This window comes from Pelodiscus sinensis, chromosome 1, assembly GCF_052426305.1.
Source record: "Pelodiscus sinensis isolate ZL-2025 chromosome 1, ASM5242630v1, whole genome shotgun sequence".
Classification (NCBI taxonomy): domain Eukaryota; kingdom Metazoa; phylum Chordata; order Testudines; family Trionychidae; genus Pelodiscus; species Pelodiscus sinensis.
The window spans coordinates 333,674,525-333,692,074 of NC_143052.1; the positions used below are offsets into that span (position 1 = coordinate 333,674,525).

The 17,550-nt window shown below is 44.6% G+C and overlaps 1 protein-coding gene across 2 annotated transcripts in view; it reads right to left on the bottom strand.

The window, feature by feature from the left end:
* Window positions 1–17,550, bottom strand: part of CCDC81 (coiled-coil domain containing 81) — a 45,014-nt gene that overhangs the window by 13,344 nt on the left and 14,120 nt on the right. For both annotated transcript variants that reach the window (XM_025182256.3, XM_006118366.5), the window contains 4 exons: window positions 15,981–16,108; window positions 13,209–13,326; window positions 8,117–8,240; window positions 4,919–5,065 (listed from right to left, as the gene is read on the bottom strand). In XM_025182256.3, the coding sequence (XP_025038041.2) occupies window positions 4,919–5,065; window positions 8,117–8,240; window positions 13,209–13,326; window positions 15,981–16,108 (517 nt within the window). The remainder of the gene's footprint in view (window positions 1–4,918; window positions 5,066–8,116; window positions 8,241–13,208; window positions 13,327–15,980; window positions 16,109–17,550) is intronic.

Consider the following 17,550-nt stretch of genomic DNA (forward strand, 5'->3'; position numbering starts at 1 on the left):
TGGACAAAAGCGATATACACAGACTTGTGTGGATCCTCGTCACTGGAGCATACTTCACTCCCAGACCAAAGAATGTAAAGAACTGCTGTGCAGAGAGAATTCTGCTATAAGTCTTAAGAACTCTGGGCACAAAGATTTCTGATAAGCAAGATGTGAGAGTATCAGTTATTCCCATCAAGAGCCTGATAAATGCCTGCTGATTTCACTGGACTCTTTCCACTGAATTCAACCAACCCTTGGACCAAGTGCTTCATGTAGCAGGTCTCCTTTTATTTCCTCATTTTTTTTTATTGCATAGACAAGTATCTACATCAGTGGTGCTTAACTCGTGAGCCATTTCCAACCCAATCAGCACATAGCTGCAGCCCATATGACACACTTAGGGCCATACAGGTTGTATATATACTGTGTGGATGTGACCTATATAGTATAACCCACACACCTAGTGGATGTGGTGTACTGTCCCATCTAGTGGCACTGACACCTCTTACAGAGAGAATAATGATTGTGGTCTACAGCCTTAGCTGAAAGCCAGTTCATGTGGTAGAGTCTCATACACCAAGCTCCAGATGTCCTGGGTTCCGTTTTGCCTGCCAGCAATACAATAGTGCATTCAGGGCCGCATATGCAGCCTACAACAGCAAGTAAGTTGAGAACCTGGCCCTATCAGATGGGGGGAAGGGGTGTCAGGAGGGCCATTTGGCCCTGGCCTCATATTTTAAAAGTTGTAATTCATTCTGATACTATAAAGCGATTTTGCTTGAGCTGAGGGTGAGTTTAACCTTTAAATGAAGTGTTTATCTCTGCATAGGAGATTTTTGTATTTCTGTTTTTTCTTATTTGTCTTTGTATACAATAACCATATCAGGCTCAGCTGTAAGCTACCTCTTCGTCCAGTTTTAGATTCCCCTATTATCAGCTATTTTGTGATAATAAACTTTTAATTCTAGTTGTTTAATAAACTTTATAGCTAATCTGGCAATTGGCCTGTTTTCATATTCATAGTAATGCACCAGTGATTAGAGGAATTTAATAATGGGAACATATTAGCAGATGAAATTTCAAGACTTTGAAACAACACCATAAGGGCTATAGTAAATATCACCCTCAAATTGTTATTATATAATATTCATTGTCAACTATATACAATTAAAATTTTGTATAACTAATAGCCTTTAACAAATTGTGTGTTTACATAAGAACATAAGAATGGCCATACTGGGTCAGACCAAAAGTCCATCCAGCCCAGTATCCTGTCTGCCAACAGTGGCCAATGCCAGGTGTCCCAGAGGGAGTGAATCGAACAGGTAATGATCAAGTGATCTCTCTCCTGCCGTCCATCTCCACCCTCTGACAAACATAGGCGAGGGACACAATTCTTTACCCATACTAATGGACTTAACCTCCATGAATGTATCTAGTTCTCTTTTAAACCCTTTTATAGTCCTAAACTTCACAACCTCCTCAGGCAAAGAGTTCCACAGAATGACTATGCGCTGTGTGAAGAAGAACTTCCTTTTATTTGTTTTAAACCTGCTGCCCATTAATTTCATTTGGTGGCCCCTAGTTCTTATATAACTTTTCCTTATTCACTTTCTCCACACCATTCATGACTTTATAGACCTCTATCATATTTCCTCTCCCCCTTAGTCTCATGAGGAGGCTTACAGGATCAGTCGGCAAAGGCTTCCCCAGCCAACAGATCCGCATCCTTTTTGGATTCCTTTGAGAGTTCAGAGAACTAAGGGTATGTCTACACTACAGAACTAATTCGAACTAAGCTAATTCGAATTAGTGCATCTAGACCTAAAAACTAATTCGAATGAGCATTTTGCTCATTCGAACTAGCATGTCCACATTGAGTGGACCCTGAACCGAAGTTAAGGCTGGCCGGAACCAGTGCCGGCAGGGCATCACGTTAGGACAGGCTAGCTAAGGGCTGTGCTTAAATGGACCCGACCCCGGACAGACAGTTCTCAGGGTTCCCCGCTTGCTTGTCTACCTCGATGAGGGACAGCAAAGCAGTCCTGTCTTGGAGTGCCCTGAGTGCCCACACTAAGCACATCACAGCACTCAGCCATCAGACCGGCTGCACTTGCCACAGGCTGCCATCCAGGGGGGTCAATCAGGGGACTGTCAGGATCCAGGAGGCCCTGCAGGAGAGCTTCCACCCCGAGGAGCCCGCAGAGCCACTCCAGTCCTCCCCATCGGGGACTCATGCCCCATTCCTCCCTCACCTCCTTCCACTTACCCCTCCCTAGCCCCCCTTCCTGATGTAAAAAATAAAGGACACGTGTGGTCAAAAATAGAAACTCTCTTTATTTAACAAAACTGGGGTGGGGATTAACCTCTGGGGAGACTGGGAAAAGGAGGTGGGAGAGGGGAGGGGGAAACCTGGGAGGAGGGAGCTGGAAGGGGGACTCCAGGGGAAAAAGGAGGAGGGGAAATATAAAACCATGGTACGCCATATCTTCAGTACTGTGTACAGATGTGGTCTCCTCACCTCAAAAAAGATATTTTGGCCTTGGAAAGGGATCAGAAAAGGGCAAATAAAATGATTAGGGGTTTGGAACAGGTCCCATATGAAGAGAGGCTAAAGAGACTGGGACTTTTCAGCTTAGAAAAGAGGAGACTGAGGGGGGATATGATAGAGGTATATAAAATCATGAATGGTGTGGAGAGGGTGAATAAAGAAAAATTCTTCATTAGTTCCCATAATATAAGGACTAGAGGACACCAATGAAATGAATGGACAGCAGGTTTAAAACTAATAAGTGAAAGTTCTTCTTCACACAGCACATAGTCAACCTGTGGAACTCCTTGCTGCAGGAGGCTGTGAAGGCTAGAACTAGAACAGAGTTTAAAGAGAAGTGAGAGAAAGTCATGGAGGTTGGGTCCATGGAGTGCTATTAGCCAGGGAGTAGAAATGGTGTCCCTGGCCTCTGTTTGTGGAAGGCTAGAGATGGATGGCACGAGACAAATGGCTTGGTCATTGTCTTCGGTCCATCCCCTCCGGGGTACCTGGTGCTGGCCTGTCAGCAGACAGGCTACTGGGCTAGATGGACCTTTGATCTGACCCAGTAGAGCCATTCTTATGTTCTAAGCTCAGGGCCCAGAGTCGGGGGGTCTCACTGGACCAACTTGATTTTCATGCAAACCTGCTCCTGGGTTCGCATGTGGCCTTTGGTGGCCAGTCTGGCAGCTATCCTGCCTAGATGGCCACATTCCTGTGCCTAGTACGGAGGTCGTGGATGTTGGAGGCCTCTCCCCAAACCTCAATTAGGTCCACGATCTCTGCACTAGACCAGGTGGGCGCCTGCCTCTTGCAGCCCCGGGCAGGCTCCTGGGAGCCGCCAGCCTGGTCCTGGGAAGAGGTGGAGGGCTGGGTGGTAGCGGGTGGCTGGCTCATGCCATGCCAGGTGCAGGGTCTGCTGGCTGGGTGCTGACAGGCTTGCAACTGGCACAAGCACTGTAGCCAGACCGTGCCCCTTTAAGGGCTCCGGGGCCAGGAGGGAGGCAGAAAAGTTTCCCTGGTTTGGCCCAGAGTGGCCACCAGGGCAACCTGGGAAGGGCTAGCCTCCAACTAGTTCGAATTAAGTGGCTACACAGCCCTTAATTCGAACTACTTAATTCGAACTAGGTGTTACTTCTCATAGAATGAGGTTTATCTAGTTCGAATTAAGCACTCTGGTTAAATTCAAACTAGCAGTTTGTATGTATAGCCCCTATTAAAGTTAATTCAAACTAATAGCTGTTAGTTCGAATTAACTTTGTAGTGTAGACATACCCTAAGTGATGAAGATCTATATTCAGTGGCTGAATAGTTTCAATGAAATTTGAAGAGATCTCTGTGATGAGATCATCTTCCTGAAATGTATACATTCTACCAACTTTAAATTGGACTGCGAGCCAAAACAACTGCTTCAAGAAATATTGGATCACAGCCTATTGACTGAATTTCCTAACATCACAATTGTATTACGTATTTTTGTCAGTCTCCCTGCATCAGTGGCTTCAAGCAAATGCACATTTTTAGGAATGCTTTTCTGTATTTGTTATGTGCAAACTTGCTTACAACTGAAGAAAAATCCCATTTTTGTGCAACATCACAGTTAATGTTAAACATTGCAAGCCCATTCAAATGCTCTTATCCCATTGTAGAACAATGATAGTTCTTTACTTGTTTTAGCATGTTGATTCACCTGAAGCCACTGACGCAGGGAGACTGACAAAAATTATTAAATTCCTCTAATAACTGGTGCATTATTATGAATAGGAACACGGGCCAATTGCCAGATCAGATATACAATTTATTAAACAACTAGAATTAAAAGTTTATCATAATAAAAAAAGCTGATAATAGGTTAATCTAAAACTGGACAAAGAGGTAGCTTACAGCTGAGCCTGATATGTTATTGTATACGAAGACACATAAGAAAAAATAGGAATAGAAAAATCTCCTATGCAGAGACAAACATCTCATTATAATAACAGGATTAATTACAACTTTCAAAATATGAGGCCCCTTTGTCTCCTGAGGCCTGGGCCAAATGGCCCTCTGCCATCTGCCTCCCCCTCTCTGCCCCATAAGGTCTGATGGAAACTCACAATTAAAGTTACATTTTTAATATATATCCTATAGGTATAATGACTTAATTGTTTATAAGTCTATGTCTCAAGTGTTCATTTTCATATATTCTTTTGGTTTTAGTATGATCCTGTGGATGAGAAGTTAGCTGGGGCTGGGCTGGGGCCCTAAACTCAAAGTGGCCCAGGCCTCTGTCATTCTCTTATAGAGCCTGTTGAAAACCATTAATCAATGGACACCTTTTCAACCAAGCTCTATGAAACATTCACAACTCAGCTCCCCTTTGTGTTAGAAATTCTTTTTCTGAGTGCTCCAGATTGCATGGAATACCTGCTGCTTATGAAGAGCCTCCTGGTCTTTCGCTGATTGGTATTGAGCCAATATCCTGTCATCATCCAACTCTTTCCTCCGTCTTTCTTCACTGAAGTACACTGGGATGTTCCTCTGAGCACGCTGCATACACAGATAGCACATTTCCTGGAAGCCCATAGAAATATAAAAGAATGTATTTTATCTCTTTTAACTTTTCACCCTTCTATTCATCTATAATGAACTTCCACAAGTATTCGAGAAAACCCAACCTTCCTATATGTGGTGTTTAAATTAAAATATGAAAGGAAAATTGATTTCTTCTTACTAAGAGCAACTAGAGGCACACTTCCTGGGGAGTGGCAAAGAACCTATTTTGAACACTAATTGGCCCCTAAATATGTACCGTATATTCCGGCGTACAAGACGACCTCTGAAGTTAAAAAACATCCCCCAAAAATCGGGGGTCGTCTTGTACGCCGGATGCCCCGCCGCCGGAGCCCCTCCGCGGCTTTGAAAGCCTCGGGGGAAGCCGGCGGCGGGGCATCCCAGGCGCGCATGGGCTGCCCGCCCGCCGGAGCCCCTCCGCGGCTTTGAAAGCCTCGGGGGAAGCCGGCGGGGGGGCATCCCAGGCGCGCATGGGCTGCCCCCCCGCCGGAGCCCCTCCGCGGCTTTGAAAGCCTCGGGGGAAGCCGGCGGTGGGGCATCCCAGGTGCGCATGGGCTGCCCGCCCGCCGGAGCCCCTCCGCGGCTTTGAAAGCCTCGGGGGAAGCCGGCGGCGGGGCATCCCAGGCACGCATGGGCTGCCCCCTCTCCGGAGCCCCTCCGCGGCGGCTTCCCCCGAGGCTTTCAAAGCCGCGGAGGGGCTCCGGCGGGCGGGCAGCCCATGCGCGCCTGGGATGCCCCGCCGCCGCCTTCCCCCGAGGCTTTCTGCTGGACCATCTCCAGCAGACCAGGGACACCGGGAGCAAAGGAGGCGGAGGGGCGCTGGGGTATAAGATGAAACCCTATCTTTTAATTAAAAAGATAGGGGGTCGTCTTATACGCCCAGTCGCCCTATACGCCGGAAAATACGGTAGGCACTTCTGAGAACTCTTAGCACAGCCGGATCTGGAATTGTCTGCCCATGGAAAAAATTACATGAATCCATCAGGAGACAGAAATGAAACTGACCAAAAAAACCCCCTCTCTCTTAGAGTTTGGCTACACTTGCAGCAACATGCAGGGTACATGCCAGAGTGAGAGAGAGGCTATATCCACACTGCAGTACATACCAACACACTGCAGTGAAAGGCTCTGGCTGCTCCCCAGTGGTGGAGCCTTTTCTCACTGCCTCCCCCTGCCAAAGCCTTTCGCTGCTGCTGGCCTCATTCACTGCAGCAGAGAGAGGCTCCAGCAGCGGGAAGGCAGTGGGACGTGACACTGCTACAAATAGACTCGTGGGAGGCATGGCAAGAGTGTGTAGCGAGCCACTCAGAGTATATACCATAGTGTTCTGGCATGTCTTTACTCGCCTAAGCCTTGTCTCACCATCTCCATTGCTACTTATACCTGTGCTGGCTGAGTGCACAGTGTTTGTGCTCTACTCACTGCCCCATGTGTAGATGTAGTTTTAGACTTTATAATTTCCAATTCAGAACAGGAAGCAGAATTTTTCTAAAAAAGCGGCAAGGAGTTCTGTGGCACCTTACAGACTAACTGAAGTGCTGGAGCATAAGCTTTCGTGGGCAAAGACCCACTTCGTCAGATGCACTAGAATTTTTCTAGTTCAGATTGACAGTCAAACATGGATACAACAAGCTCATAGAGTAGCCTGGTTTTATGTATAGTCAGATATGCACAAACTGCAAAGTTCACACTTATATTGAGGTATGTCTACACAGCAGAGCTAAAATCCAGTTAAGCTACACAAGTTGAGCTACACCAATTGTATAGCTTAAGTCAAAATAGCTTAATTCGGCTTTTGGCACTGTCTACACAGCAGGAAGTTGAAGGAAAAACAGTCTTCCTTCAACTTCCCTTGCTCCTCGTGAAATGAGGGTTACCGGAGTTGGAGTAAGAAGTCCTCCAGTTCGACATTATTTCAAAATGATGGCTTGCAATGTAGACACACTCTTCGTTATTTCAGAATAACTGTCAGCATCACTGGGACATAAACCCCAATTAGAGATGCTGAGTGTGCAGAACTTTTGACAAATCTTATTCTATGGATCCTAAATATGCATTTAGAAGCCTAATTTTAAAGGTCTGTTTTTTGAAGATCTGACCCCAAACTTGTAAAAGATCTACAGGATGGCCAGCTGACATGGTTTGAACATAGAAACAGCCACAGTGGATCTGACCCAAGGACCATGTTATCCTATTATCTGACTCTGGTAGTGGCCAGTACCAGAGTTATAGATTCTAAGGCCAAAAGGGAACACTGTGATCATCCAGTCTGACCATCTATGTAATACAGGCCAGCCATAGGACTTCCCCGAAATAATTCCTATCTGAACTATAGCAGATCTTTTAGATAAACATCCAATCCTGATCTTAAACTGGCCAGTGATGAAGAATCCACAGATACCATTGGTAAATTATTCCAAGGGTAAATTACCTTCAGTGTTAAAAGACACTTCAGAAGCAGGTGTGAGAGCCCCACAGGAGGCAGATGTGGGATAATATGCCCTCGCATCTCCACACACACACTTGACCAAGTCTCTCATCCTGGTCTCTAACATTTAGTTTGGCTCTGACCTTGAGTCCCAACATTTTTGTTGTCATTAATTATGACTACACTGGATATTCTTGATGTCCAAACTAAACCTTTTTTGAGTCAGAGTGCAGTGTCCCCACATGGCTTTAGTAGCTCCCATAAAACTTCATGGTGTAAAAATAGTTGACAAAATATGCAACCTTAGCACTTGTTTAGGCAAAACAACTATGTGCAAAAGGAAAACTAGTTATTTTCCATAATCACTAATGTATGGAAAGCTTTATGGTTAACATTTCCATAATGTATTTCTATATGCTTCTTCAAAATACAGTGCTGATCAGGGTTTACTCATACATGTATAATGAACTGCATTTCTAAAGGTCCAGTATGAGCTATAAAAACAATAACAGAATGTTATACTGAACAGCCATTAGGGGCAGTTTTAAATCAATCCTCGGGTATCCACATTTTACTATGATTAAAAAGTAACATTATAAGTACATAAGATCCACATATTGTACCTGTCCTGCCCTACCATGATCTTCACAAGGAGGGGATGGAGTTCTAGGTCTGGCTGCCTGATTTAGACTGGGACCACCATCCGTTTCAGTCTTTGAGAAAGATGGAACAGCAGGTGATGTTGCACTAGGAATACAAAACAGGACACACAAATCAGTTTATTACAAGGGCTATGTACAGACTCCGCCACACTGGGCATAAGGCAGCTTTGTAGTGGAGTTCCTGGGCATCGCTGAGCAACTACAATGAATGCACATCAGAGGCATATGGTGAGGATACATTCAATAGCATTCGTGAGGTCTTGAATTGACCAATAAATAAGGCAGGGAAAGGAAACGTGCATTCAGCTTTCTCCTGTTTCACTGATTGTATTCAAATGAATAGGGAGAGAGAGAGAGAGAGAGAGAGAGAGAGAGAGAGAGAGAGAGATGATCCTGAACCACAACACTCTCGTGTTGTGGAAACTTCCCTAAACTTTTCAGATATCTAAAAGGGTGTCATAAGGAAGAGGGAGAAAACTTGTTCATCTTGGCCTCTGAGGATAGAACAAGGAGCAATGGGCTTAAACTGCAGCAAGGAAGGTTTAGTTTGGACATTAGGAAAAAGTTCCAAACTGTCAAGGTGGTCAAACACTGGAATAAATTGCCCAGGGAGGTTGTGGAATCCCCATCTCTGGAGATATTTAAGAGTAGGTTAGATAAATGTCTATCAGGGATGGTCTAGACAGTATTTGGTCCTGCCATGGGGGCAGGGGACTGGACTCGATGACCTCTCGAGGTCCCTTACAGTCCTAGTATTCTATGATTCTAAAGCTCAAGCTGTCCCAGATCCAGTTTCCTCTCTCTATTTAACAAAAAGACAAACTATGTCATTTTAAATGTCATGCAGGATGGACGTGGCACCCTTGGGACACAGGACAGATAAGGGGGGCCCTGAAGGTTGGGAATTTGAGAGGCTCCTCCAGCGGCGCAGTGGATAAGATGCCTGCCTGCGGAGCCAGAGGTTACAGCAGACATGCATTGTACATACATTTAAATACATCACACGTTGTGAGGTACTACAGTGATGGGGGGCCACATAAGTACCTAAGATCATAGATTGCTAAGTGACAGATACTGTAAACAAAGAGAAAGCAGTGTGGTGAGAGAACCGATTCTACCTACCTATGAGTCTGACCATTCTACTGTGCCCATGACAGTAATAAGTGTTTTTAGTACCAAAAAAAAAAAAAAAAAAAAAAGCTTCTGAGTTAACTGATTAAAGCCTAAACAAAAAAAGGAGATGGGCACTGTTCTGTCCCCATGGGACATGAGGAAGTTTGAATTTCTCTCTGCTCTGTAAAGCAGTATCAATTAAATTAAAACAAAGAGCTCCTACATGTTTAATCATGGTTGAGTTGGGTCTCACTCACCACCCAGAACAGCTGTTTTTGTAGAACAAAGCTCAGACAAGCAGTAAAAACATTAGAAGCCATAGGCAAGCGCTTTGATCCTTGCTTCCATTAAATGTTAATAAACCGCAGACTGTTCTCATCAAGCAGGAGAATTGGGTTCACTGGACTCCACAGTGAATGGTAAGAGGATCCGGACCCTCATGAATAATTATTTACATTTGTTTACCAAATTATCAGATACAAAATGGAGATGGTGTCAGAAGAAAATGAAGTAGACATCAAACACTCAAAAACCTTATCATACCTCCCAGCTAGCAAGAAACTGGGATAAGCCAATGGTACCTCCTTACAGTAGAGCTGGAGATTTTTAAAGGGTTGTTGCATGATAAAAGCTGCAGTCCATGGGAATTTTTAAGCTTTCATTAAATAAAAGTTTATTTCCTAAGTTAAAGAAAATAAGCTGGTACAATGATCCACTAATCTAGGGATGAGTTCAAAGTTAGTGTCTCAGGAACATTCCATGGAAAATGCCCATTTATACAATTCACCCCAAATAGCTTAGATTTTGACATGTTTGTACAAAAATTCTAATAAACATAAATTAAATCTACTTACTTACCTGACTTCAGAGGATTACTGTTAATGGACACAAAAATACAAAATACTGACCACATTCTAAAGCCGGGCTGGGCAAAATATGGCCCGGGGGCCGGATCTGGCCTGCAAAGCCACGGGATCCAGCTCGCAGGCCACCCTGCTGGGACACTCAGGAACACAGCTGCCGCAGGTTTAAAGCACAATCCGGTGGCTCTCTGCTCTGAGGGAAAGGGAGACTTTGTGTGATCTCCCCACCCCCAGCCCAATCCTCAGTTCCTATTGGCCAGAAACAAACGGCCAATAGGACTTGACCCCAGCCAATCTTGCAGTTCCTATTGACTGGAAACAACCAGCCAATAGGAGCTGAGAGATTGGCCTGGGAGATGGGGTCAGTGCAAGCTTCTTCCCCTTTCTGGAGCTGGCAGCCATGTGGAATAAGGATGTTAAAATGCGGTTAATTGACTAGTCAACTACTTGATAGGTCCTTCCGCATTCCTCTTTTGAAAAGTACAAGAGCCCCCACTGAGGCTCTTGTACATTTCAAAAGAGGAATGCTGAACTCCACATGGAGCCCGGGGCCAGCGGAAAGTCCCGCCGACTCCAGGCTGCATGCGGGTGCCTGCTTTGAAATGCCCAAGAGTCCCCAGTGGGGGCTCTTGTGCATTTCAAAGCCATGGAACCCGGGGTCAGCGGGGTACTAAGAGTCCCCCACTGACCCCTGGTTCCATTGTATGCTTCATGCTGCTAGGAGCCCAGGGTCAGCTGGGGAGTCCTCAGCTGACCCTGGGCTCCACTGTTCCTTTGAAACATGCAGAGGTGGTATTTCAAAGGGGCAGTGGAGCCCAGGGTCAGCTGGGGACTCCCCAGCTGATCCCAGGCTCTGCGTGGCATTTCCCCAGAACCTGATGTCAGCTGGGGACTCCCCCCCAGAACCCGGGTTCAGCTGAGGATTATCCCCCAGAACCTGGGGTCAGCTGGGGATTTGGATCAGCTGTGCGGCGGCTGCCCCTTTAAAACGCCACCTGTGGCGTTTCAAAGGGGCAACTGCCGTGGAGCCCGGGGTCAGCTGGGGATTCCCAGCTGATCCTGGGCTCTGTGCAGCAGCAGAACCCAGGGTCAGCAGGGGACTCCCCAGCTGACCCAGGGCTCTGGGGAAATTCCGCGCAGACACCGGGACCAGCTGGGGACTTCCCAGCTGACCCCAGGCTCCACTGCTGCCCCTTTGAAACACTTATCAGCTGTGCAGCAGCTGACCTTTTGAAACACTGCCTTGGGGTTTCAAAGCGGCAGCACCGCACAGCTGTGCGGCGCTGCCACTTTGAAGTATCCCTTTCCCCCCTTTGCTGCCTCTATTATAGAGGCAGCAAGGGGGGCAGAATCGACTAGTCAAAAGCTTATAGGATAGTTGACTAGTCTTTAACATCCCTAATGTGGAGGGAACAGCCTGCAGCTCTAAGCGATCTGGGGCTGCAGCAGGCAGGGAGCCCAGCCTGCCTTGGGGAGTGCTGCAGGGCTGCTGGATTAGGTAAGTGCCTCCCAGCCGGAGACTGCCTCTGGCACCCTTGCCCCTCCCACATCCCAACTTCCTCCCCCAGGTCACCATCCAAACCCTCTGCACACTCTGCCCCAGGTCACAATTCCCTCCCAGCCTCTGTACCACCTTCTACCCCCTCCCCCAGGCCAGCATCCTCTTCTGCACCTAAACACACTCCCAGACCCAGCACCCCAATTCTCTGATGCAGGTCCCAACCCCCTCCTTCACCCAAATTCCCTCTCAGACCTCACGCCATCTCCTGCACCCTGAGCCCTTACCCGATGTGCCCTTCTGCACCCAACCTCCATGCTAGACCCCACATCTCTTCCACAGAAAAGTGCAGCCCTTGACCAATTTCCAAAATCTTGGAGTGGCTCCCCCACCAAAAATTGCCCATCCCTGTTCTAAAGCCTTTACTCAGAACTCCAGGCTATGTCTACACTACGGGGGATTTTTTGCAGAAGAGCAGGCACACTCTTTCAGAAGCTCTGTCTCCCTCCTTCCACAAGGAAAAAGGGCTCTTCCGGAAGAGAAGGTTTTTCCAAAATTTGGCGCAGTGTAGATGGGCCAAATTTGGGAAAAGCCTGTTCTGAAAAACTATCAAAAAAAGGTACGCAAATTGTGGAGCGCAATTTGTGTACCTTTTTCCGATAGACCATTGTAGTCTAGACATAGCCCCTGCTGCCACATCAAGCAGATTCAGGGAACAATTTTAAAAGTGCCTAAATGAGTTAGGAGCCTATTTGCCATTTTCATAAATGACTCAAGTACTTAAAAGCTGAAATCTCACTGAACGATAATGGAAAGTAAACTCCTAGAAGTGGGACTCATAAGGGGAAACTTAGGTGCCCAACTAACAATTTAGGCATTTAAATCCAAAATTGTAGGTCTTCAAAACCCACCAGTCAGATGCTGGCTAACCCTGGGCCCCTAAGAACTTAAGTTTCAACTGGTAATATCCACTAGGTGGGGCACCTGGCATTGGCCACTCACAGAATACAGGATACTGTCCTAGATGGACCTTTGGTCTGACCCAGTATGGCCTTTCTTAGGTGCCTAAATTTCTGTTAGTGTACAGCCAATGTCCTGATACCACCAAGCAGCTCAGCACTTAACTGCTCCTAAGTCCCAATGGAATTCACAAATTAGGCATTCTCCAGCCTGTCTCACCTGCAGCGCCTGATCCAGTAAACATGCTCAGCATGTCTATCAATAAAGCTTTGAACAAAACACAACACCTGGATGAGGAGGAAAAGGTAGTGTGGATGACTTAGGTGCCTAACCTGTTTGATGCTTTTGAAAATCCCACTAGGCACTTATCTGCATCTTTAAGTGCCTATATTCCTTTGGAAATATATCCCCAATTCATATTTGAAAATGCAATTTAGTCACTTTTGAAAATTTTACTCCCCTTCCTCCTTACACACACAGTTTAATAAATATTTTTTTTTTCCCCTTCACAATTAATAGACACTATTGCAATGGGAAAAAATTGTATGCATTTAAGTGCAAGATGGAGACACTAGAAAGCTTATTGTTACCCTTATCCACTTATCCCTGGGAGTCTCACCTTTCAGGGGCATTCTTCTGCTTGATGTTCTTCTCCAGCTCATCGGTCAGACTGAACGCTGACACCTTGGCAGGAACAATAGATTGTCGGGACACAAGGCGCTTCACGGGAAGATTCTCTATACATGTGAAACAAGGCAAATCGCAAGAAAAGCATTGCTGTGACAACTTTCTCTCAATAACATCTGATTTATGTCTCTCTTCATGCCTTATCCCAAAGTTGACAACCTAGTTTCAGACCCCATTCCTTGCCCATCAGTAAAGCACAATACAGAAGGTGGCTCATTGGGCTGAGACTACATACTTGTCTCTGCAGGCAAAGAATGCCAGGATAAGCTAGGTGTGAAGGTAAACCAATATATTTATACTGGTATAATTCCCCAGGTGGGCACTTACACCAAAATAAGTGACCATGCATGGAATTAGTCATTTATTGTTACCAAGATACTAATAACAATTTCCTTTGGAGATAAACTCTAAGCAGAGGAATTCATAGTGCTGAAGGATTATTTATGTGATATTTATGAGCAACTTGAACATGAGGATTAGAATGAATATTGCTTCCCAGCTTTAAAGATAATATTTTGTAGTGGCATAGGTTGGCAGACTTCAAATGTTCATCATGGGAGGATGCTTTCTTTCCAAATAAAAACCAGCTGTGATTGTCTGAGGCATGCCCCATAGTGGAAAGCTAATAGATGTTCTGAATTTTCAATGCTTTTTGCCTAACCAAACTCATAAAACTGCATAGCGTTTTGCAATACCATCCACTTATTAGCGGTATTATGGTGAAAGTAACCTGTGGAACTGGGAGGGCTTGACCCTTTCCAAGAAGTATAAGTTAGAAAAGTTAGACGTCTGCAAGCCACCAGGACCTGATTAAATGCATCCTAGAATACTCAAGGAGCTGAAAGAGGAGGTATCTGAGCCTTTAGCTATCATCCTTGAAAAATCATGGAAGTCAGGAGAGATTCCAGAAGGCTGGAAAGGGGCAAATATAGTGCCTGTTTATAAAAAAGGAAATAAGAACAACCCAGGAAACTACAGACCAGTCAGTTTAACTTCTGTGCCAGGAAAGATAATGGAGGAGGTAATTAAGAAACATCTGGAAGAAAATAAGGTGATATGTAACAGCCAGCATGGATTTATAAAGAACAAATCATGTCAAACTAATCTGATAGCTTTTTTTTTGATAGGATAACAAGTCTTGTGAATAAGGGAGAAGCAGTGGATGTGGTATATCTAGACTTTAGTAAGGGATTTGATATAGTCTCGCATGACCTTCTTATCAATAAATTAGGCAAATACAACTTAAATGGGGCTACTATAAGGTGGGTGCATAACTGGCTGGATAACCATTCTCAGAGAGTAGTTATTAACGGTTCATAGTCATGCTGGAAAGGCATAACAAGTGGGGTTCCACAGTGGTCTGTTTTGGGACTGGTTCTGTTCAATATCTTCATCAACAATTTAGATGATAACATAGAGAGTATGCTTATTTAGTTTGCAGATGATACCAAGCTGGAAGAGGTTGCAACTGCTTTGGAGGATAGGGTCATAATTCAAAATGACCTGGACAAACTGGAGAAATAGATTGAGGTAAATAGGATAAAGTTTTATAAGCACAAATGCAAAGTACTCCACTTAGGATTAAACAATCTATTTCACACATACAGGATGGGAAGTGACTTTCTAGGAAGGAGTACTATGGAAAAGGATCTAGGGGTCATAGGGTGTGTCTAGACTACAGAGTTTTTTGAAAAAATGGCCTTTTTTAAAAAAAACTTCACCTGCATCTAGACTCCTGCCATGTTTTTTTGAAATTAAATCCCAAAATGTGGCAGTTTTTTCGACAGCGGAAAACCTCATTTTATGAGGAATAATGCCTTTTTTTCAAAAGTGTTCTTTTGAAAAAAAAAACGGGACTGTGTAGCACTTTAAAGACTAACAAGATGGTTTATTAGATGATGAGCTTTCGTGGGCCAGACCCACTTCCTCAGATCAAATAGTGGAAGAAAATTGTCACAACCATATATACCAAAGGATACAATTAAAAAAGATGAACACATATGAAAAGGACAAATCAAATTTCAGAACAGAAGCGGGATGGAGGGAGGGGAAAGGGGGAAGGTAAATGTCTGTGGGCTAATGATAACCAGACTAACACGGCTACATTTCTACCACTATTCTTTTGAAAAAATTCGTTATTGTATGCAAAGAGTGCTTTTTTGAAAGAGAGCATCCAGATTGCCTGTGTGCTCTCTTTCGAAAAAGCGGCTCTCTTTTTCAAAAACACTGGTTGCTGTCTAGACGCTCTCTTTCGAAAGAGGCTTGTAGTCTAGACATAGCCATAGGGGACCACAAGCTAAATATGAGTCAATAGTGTGACACTGTTGCAAAAAAGCAAACATGATCCTACCTGTCAGGATGGTTAAACACTGGAATAAATTGCTTAGGGAGGTTGTGGAATCTCCATCACTGGAGATATTTAAGAGCAGGTTAGACAGACATCTATCAGGGATGATATAGATAGACAGTGCTTGGTCCTGCCATGAGGGCAGGGGACTAGACTTGATCTCTCAAGGTCCCTTCCCGTTCTAGTATTCTATGATTCTATGAATTGCATGACTGATCATTGCCATGATGGAGGCTCACAACTATTAAATTTGTGTCACAATACATGCCAACTGCACACTTTTAAACCTGGCCCCTATTGTCTAATAAGTGAATGATAATGAACCTATATCACTATTCAGTTCACTGTTAACTCTACCTTTCTTACTGCTACTATTACTATGAACTCTCTCTTTTTCTATTGGCTCTTTTTCTTTGTTCGACTTTTCACATTCTTCTATGATAGTTTCCAGGGCTGCTTTGTTGTCTGTTTCCTTCAGCTCAATCCTGGAAACAAGGAAAATACATCAGTCTGTTTTGTAGAACTTATGCCTGAATAGAAGGCAAAATATATGCATTAGCAACCTGGTCCAACCACTATCTTTAGCACTACTGTAAAGACTGTCATTTTCAAAAGCGAAATATACAAGAGCCAGGCACCCAGCCCGGAAGGCACAGCCCCCTGCCCTCCAGTAGCAGTGCAGAAATAAGGGTGGCAATGTCATATCATGCCATCCTCACTTCTGCACTGCTGCTGGCAGTGATGGTGCTTTTAGAGCTGCGCTTCCAGCCAACAGCTGCCATTCTCCAACTGCCCAGATCTGAAGGAAGCATCACTGCCAGCAGCAGCACAGAAGTTAGGGTGGTAATATCACAACCCCCCTACAAAAACCTTATGACACCCCCCCCACACACACACACACACACACACAACTCCTTTGTGGGTCAGAACTACTAAACTTACAACAAAGTGAAGTTTCAGATTTAAATGGCTGAATTCATACAATGTATGATTTTTAAAATTCTATAACTATGAAGTAGACCAAAACGGACCATGCCTTTGGTAGGTCCCTTTCCATGTTGAAGGCTTTATCAGCATGAATATGGGATTCAAACCATCCCACTCTAATAAACCCTTCTGATGATCACACCACATCAATATACCAGGTAATCTGTACAGGCTACACACTTGACAGAAATGTCACTATTGTAGATGCTTTGGAAATTAATAAACATTTCATCAGTGCTATGTCTTATGTTCCCCTTCATTCAAAGCCAGGCTCCCATTGAATCCCAGCCTGCAAGGTGAAAGAGAGCACTGTTAAGTACTCAGCATCTTCCACTGTGTGGAAAATGCGCTGAGCAATTTGGTAATGGGTACTCAGCACCTCTCATGATCAGCCTCTCAGTTATCTGCAGGTCACCCAAATGAGACTCAGAAGGAGAGGAAAAAATATAACAAATATATTTTAGAAACCTCTGAAAATTACTTAAAATATCATGACAGCACCATAATTTTACAGAAACGAGAGGTCCTGTGACACAAGCTCATGATACTATATATTTTTGTTAGTCTCTAAGGTGCCACAGGACTACTCATTTGGGTTTTTTTAAGTTACAGACTAACATGGCTACACTTCTGAGACAATTCATGATGTATTAGAAATAAAAACAAATTACTTATACTATTGGAAAGTCCTTATTTTCTAATGGTGAAAATTTACCCTTGATGCTTCACAAGGCGTCATATCTCATTGCTGTTACATGAATGGATAGTTCCTGTTCTGAACAAGTGTCATAGGAGCAGGAAGGATGAGACAGGATGGAATGCCTTCAGAGGGGGAAAAATGGAAATGGTTCCCTGGGAGTCTGGGGCTATGTCTACACTATGGGTATCCCAGAAAAACTCAGCTGTGTCCAGGGAATGCATCTGCTCAACCGCTTTTTTT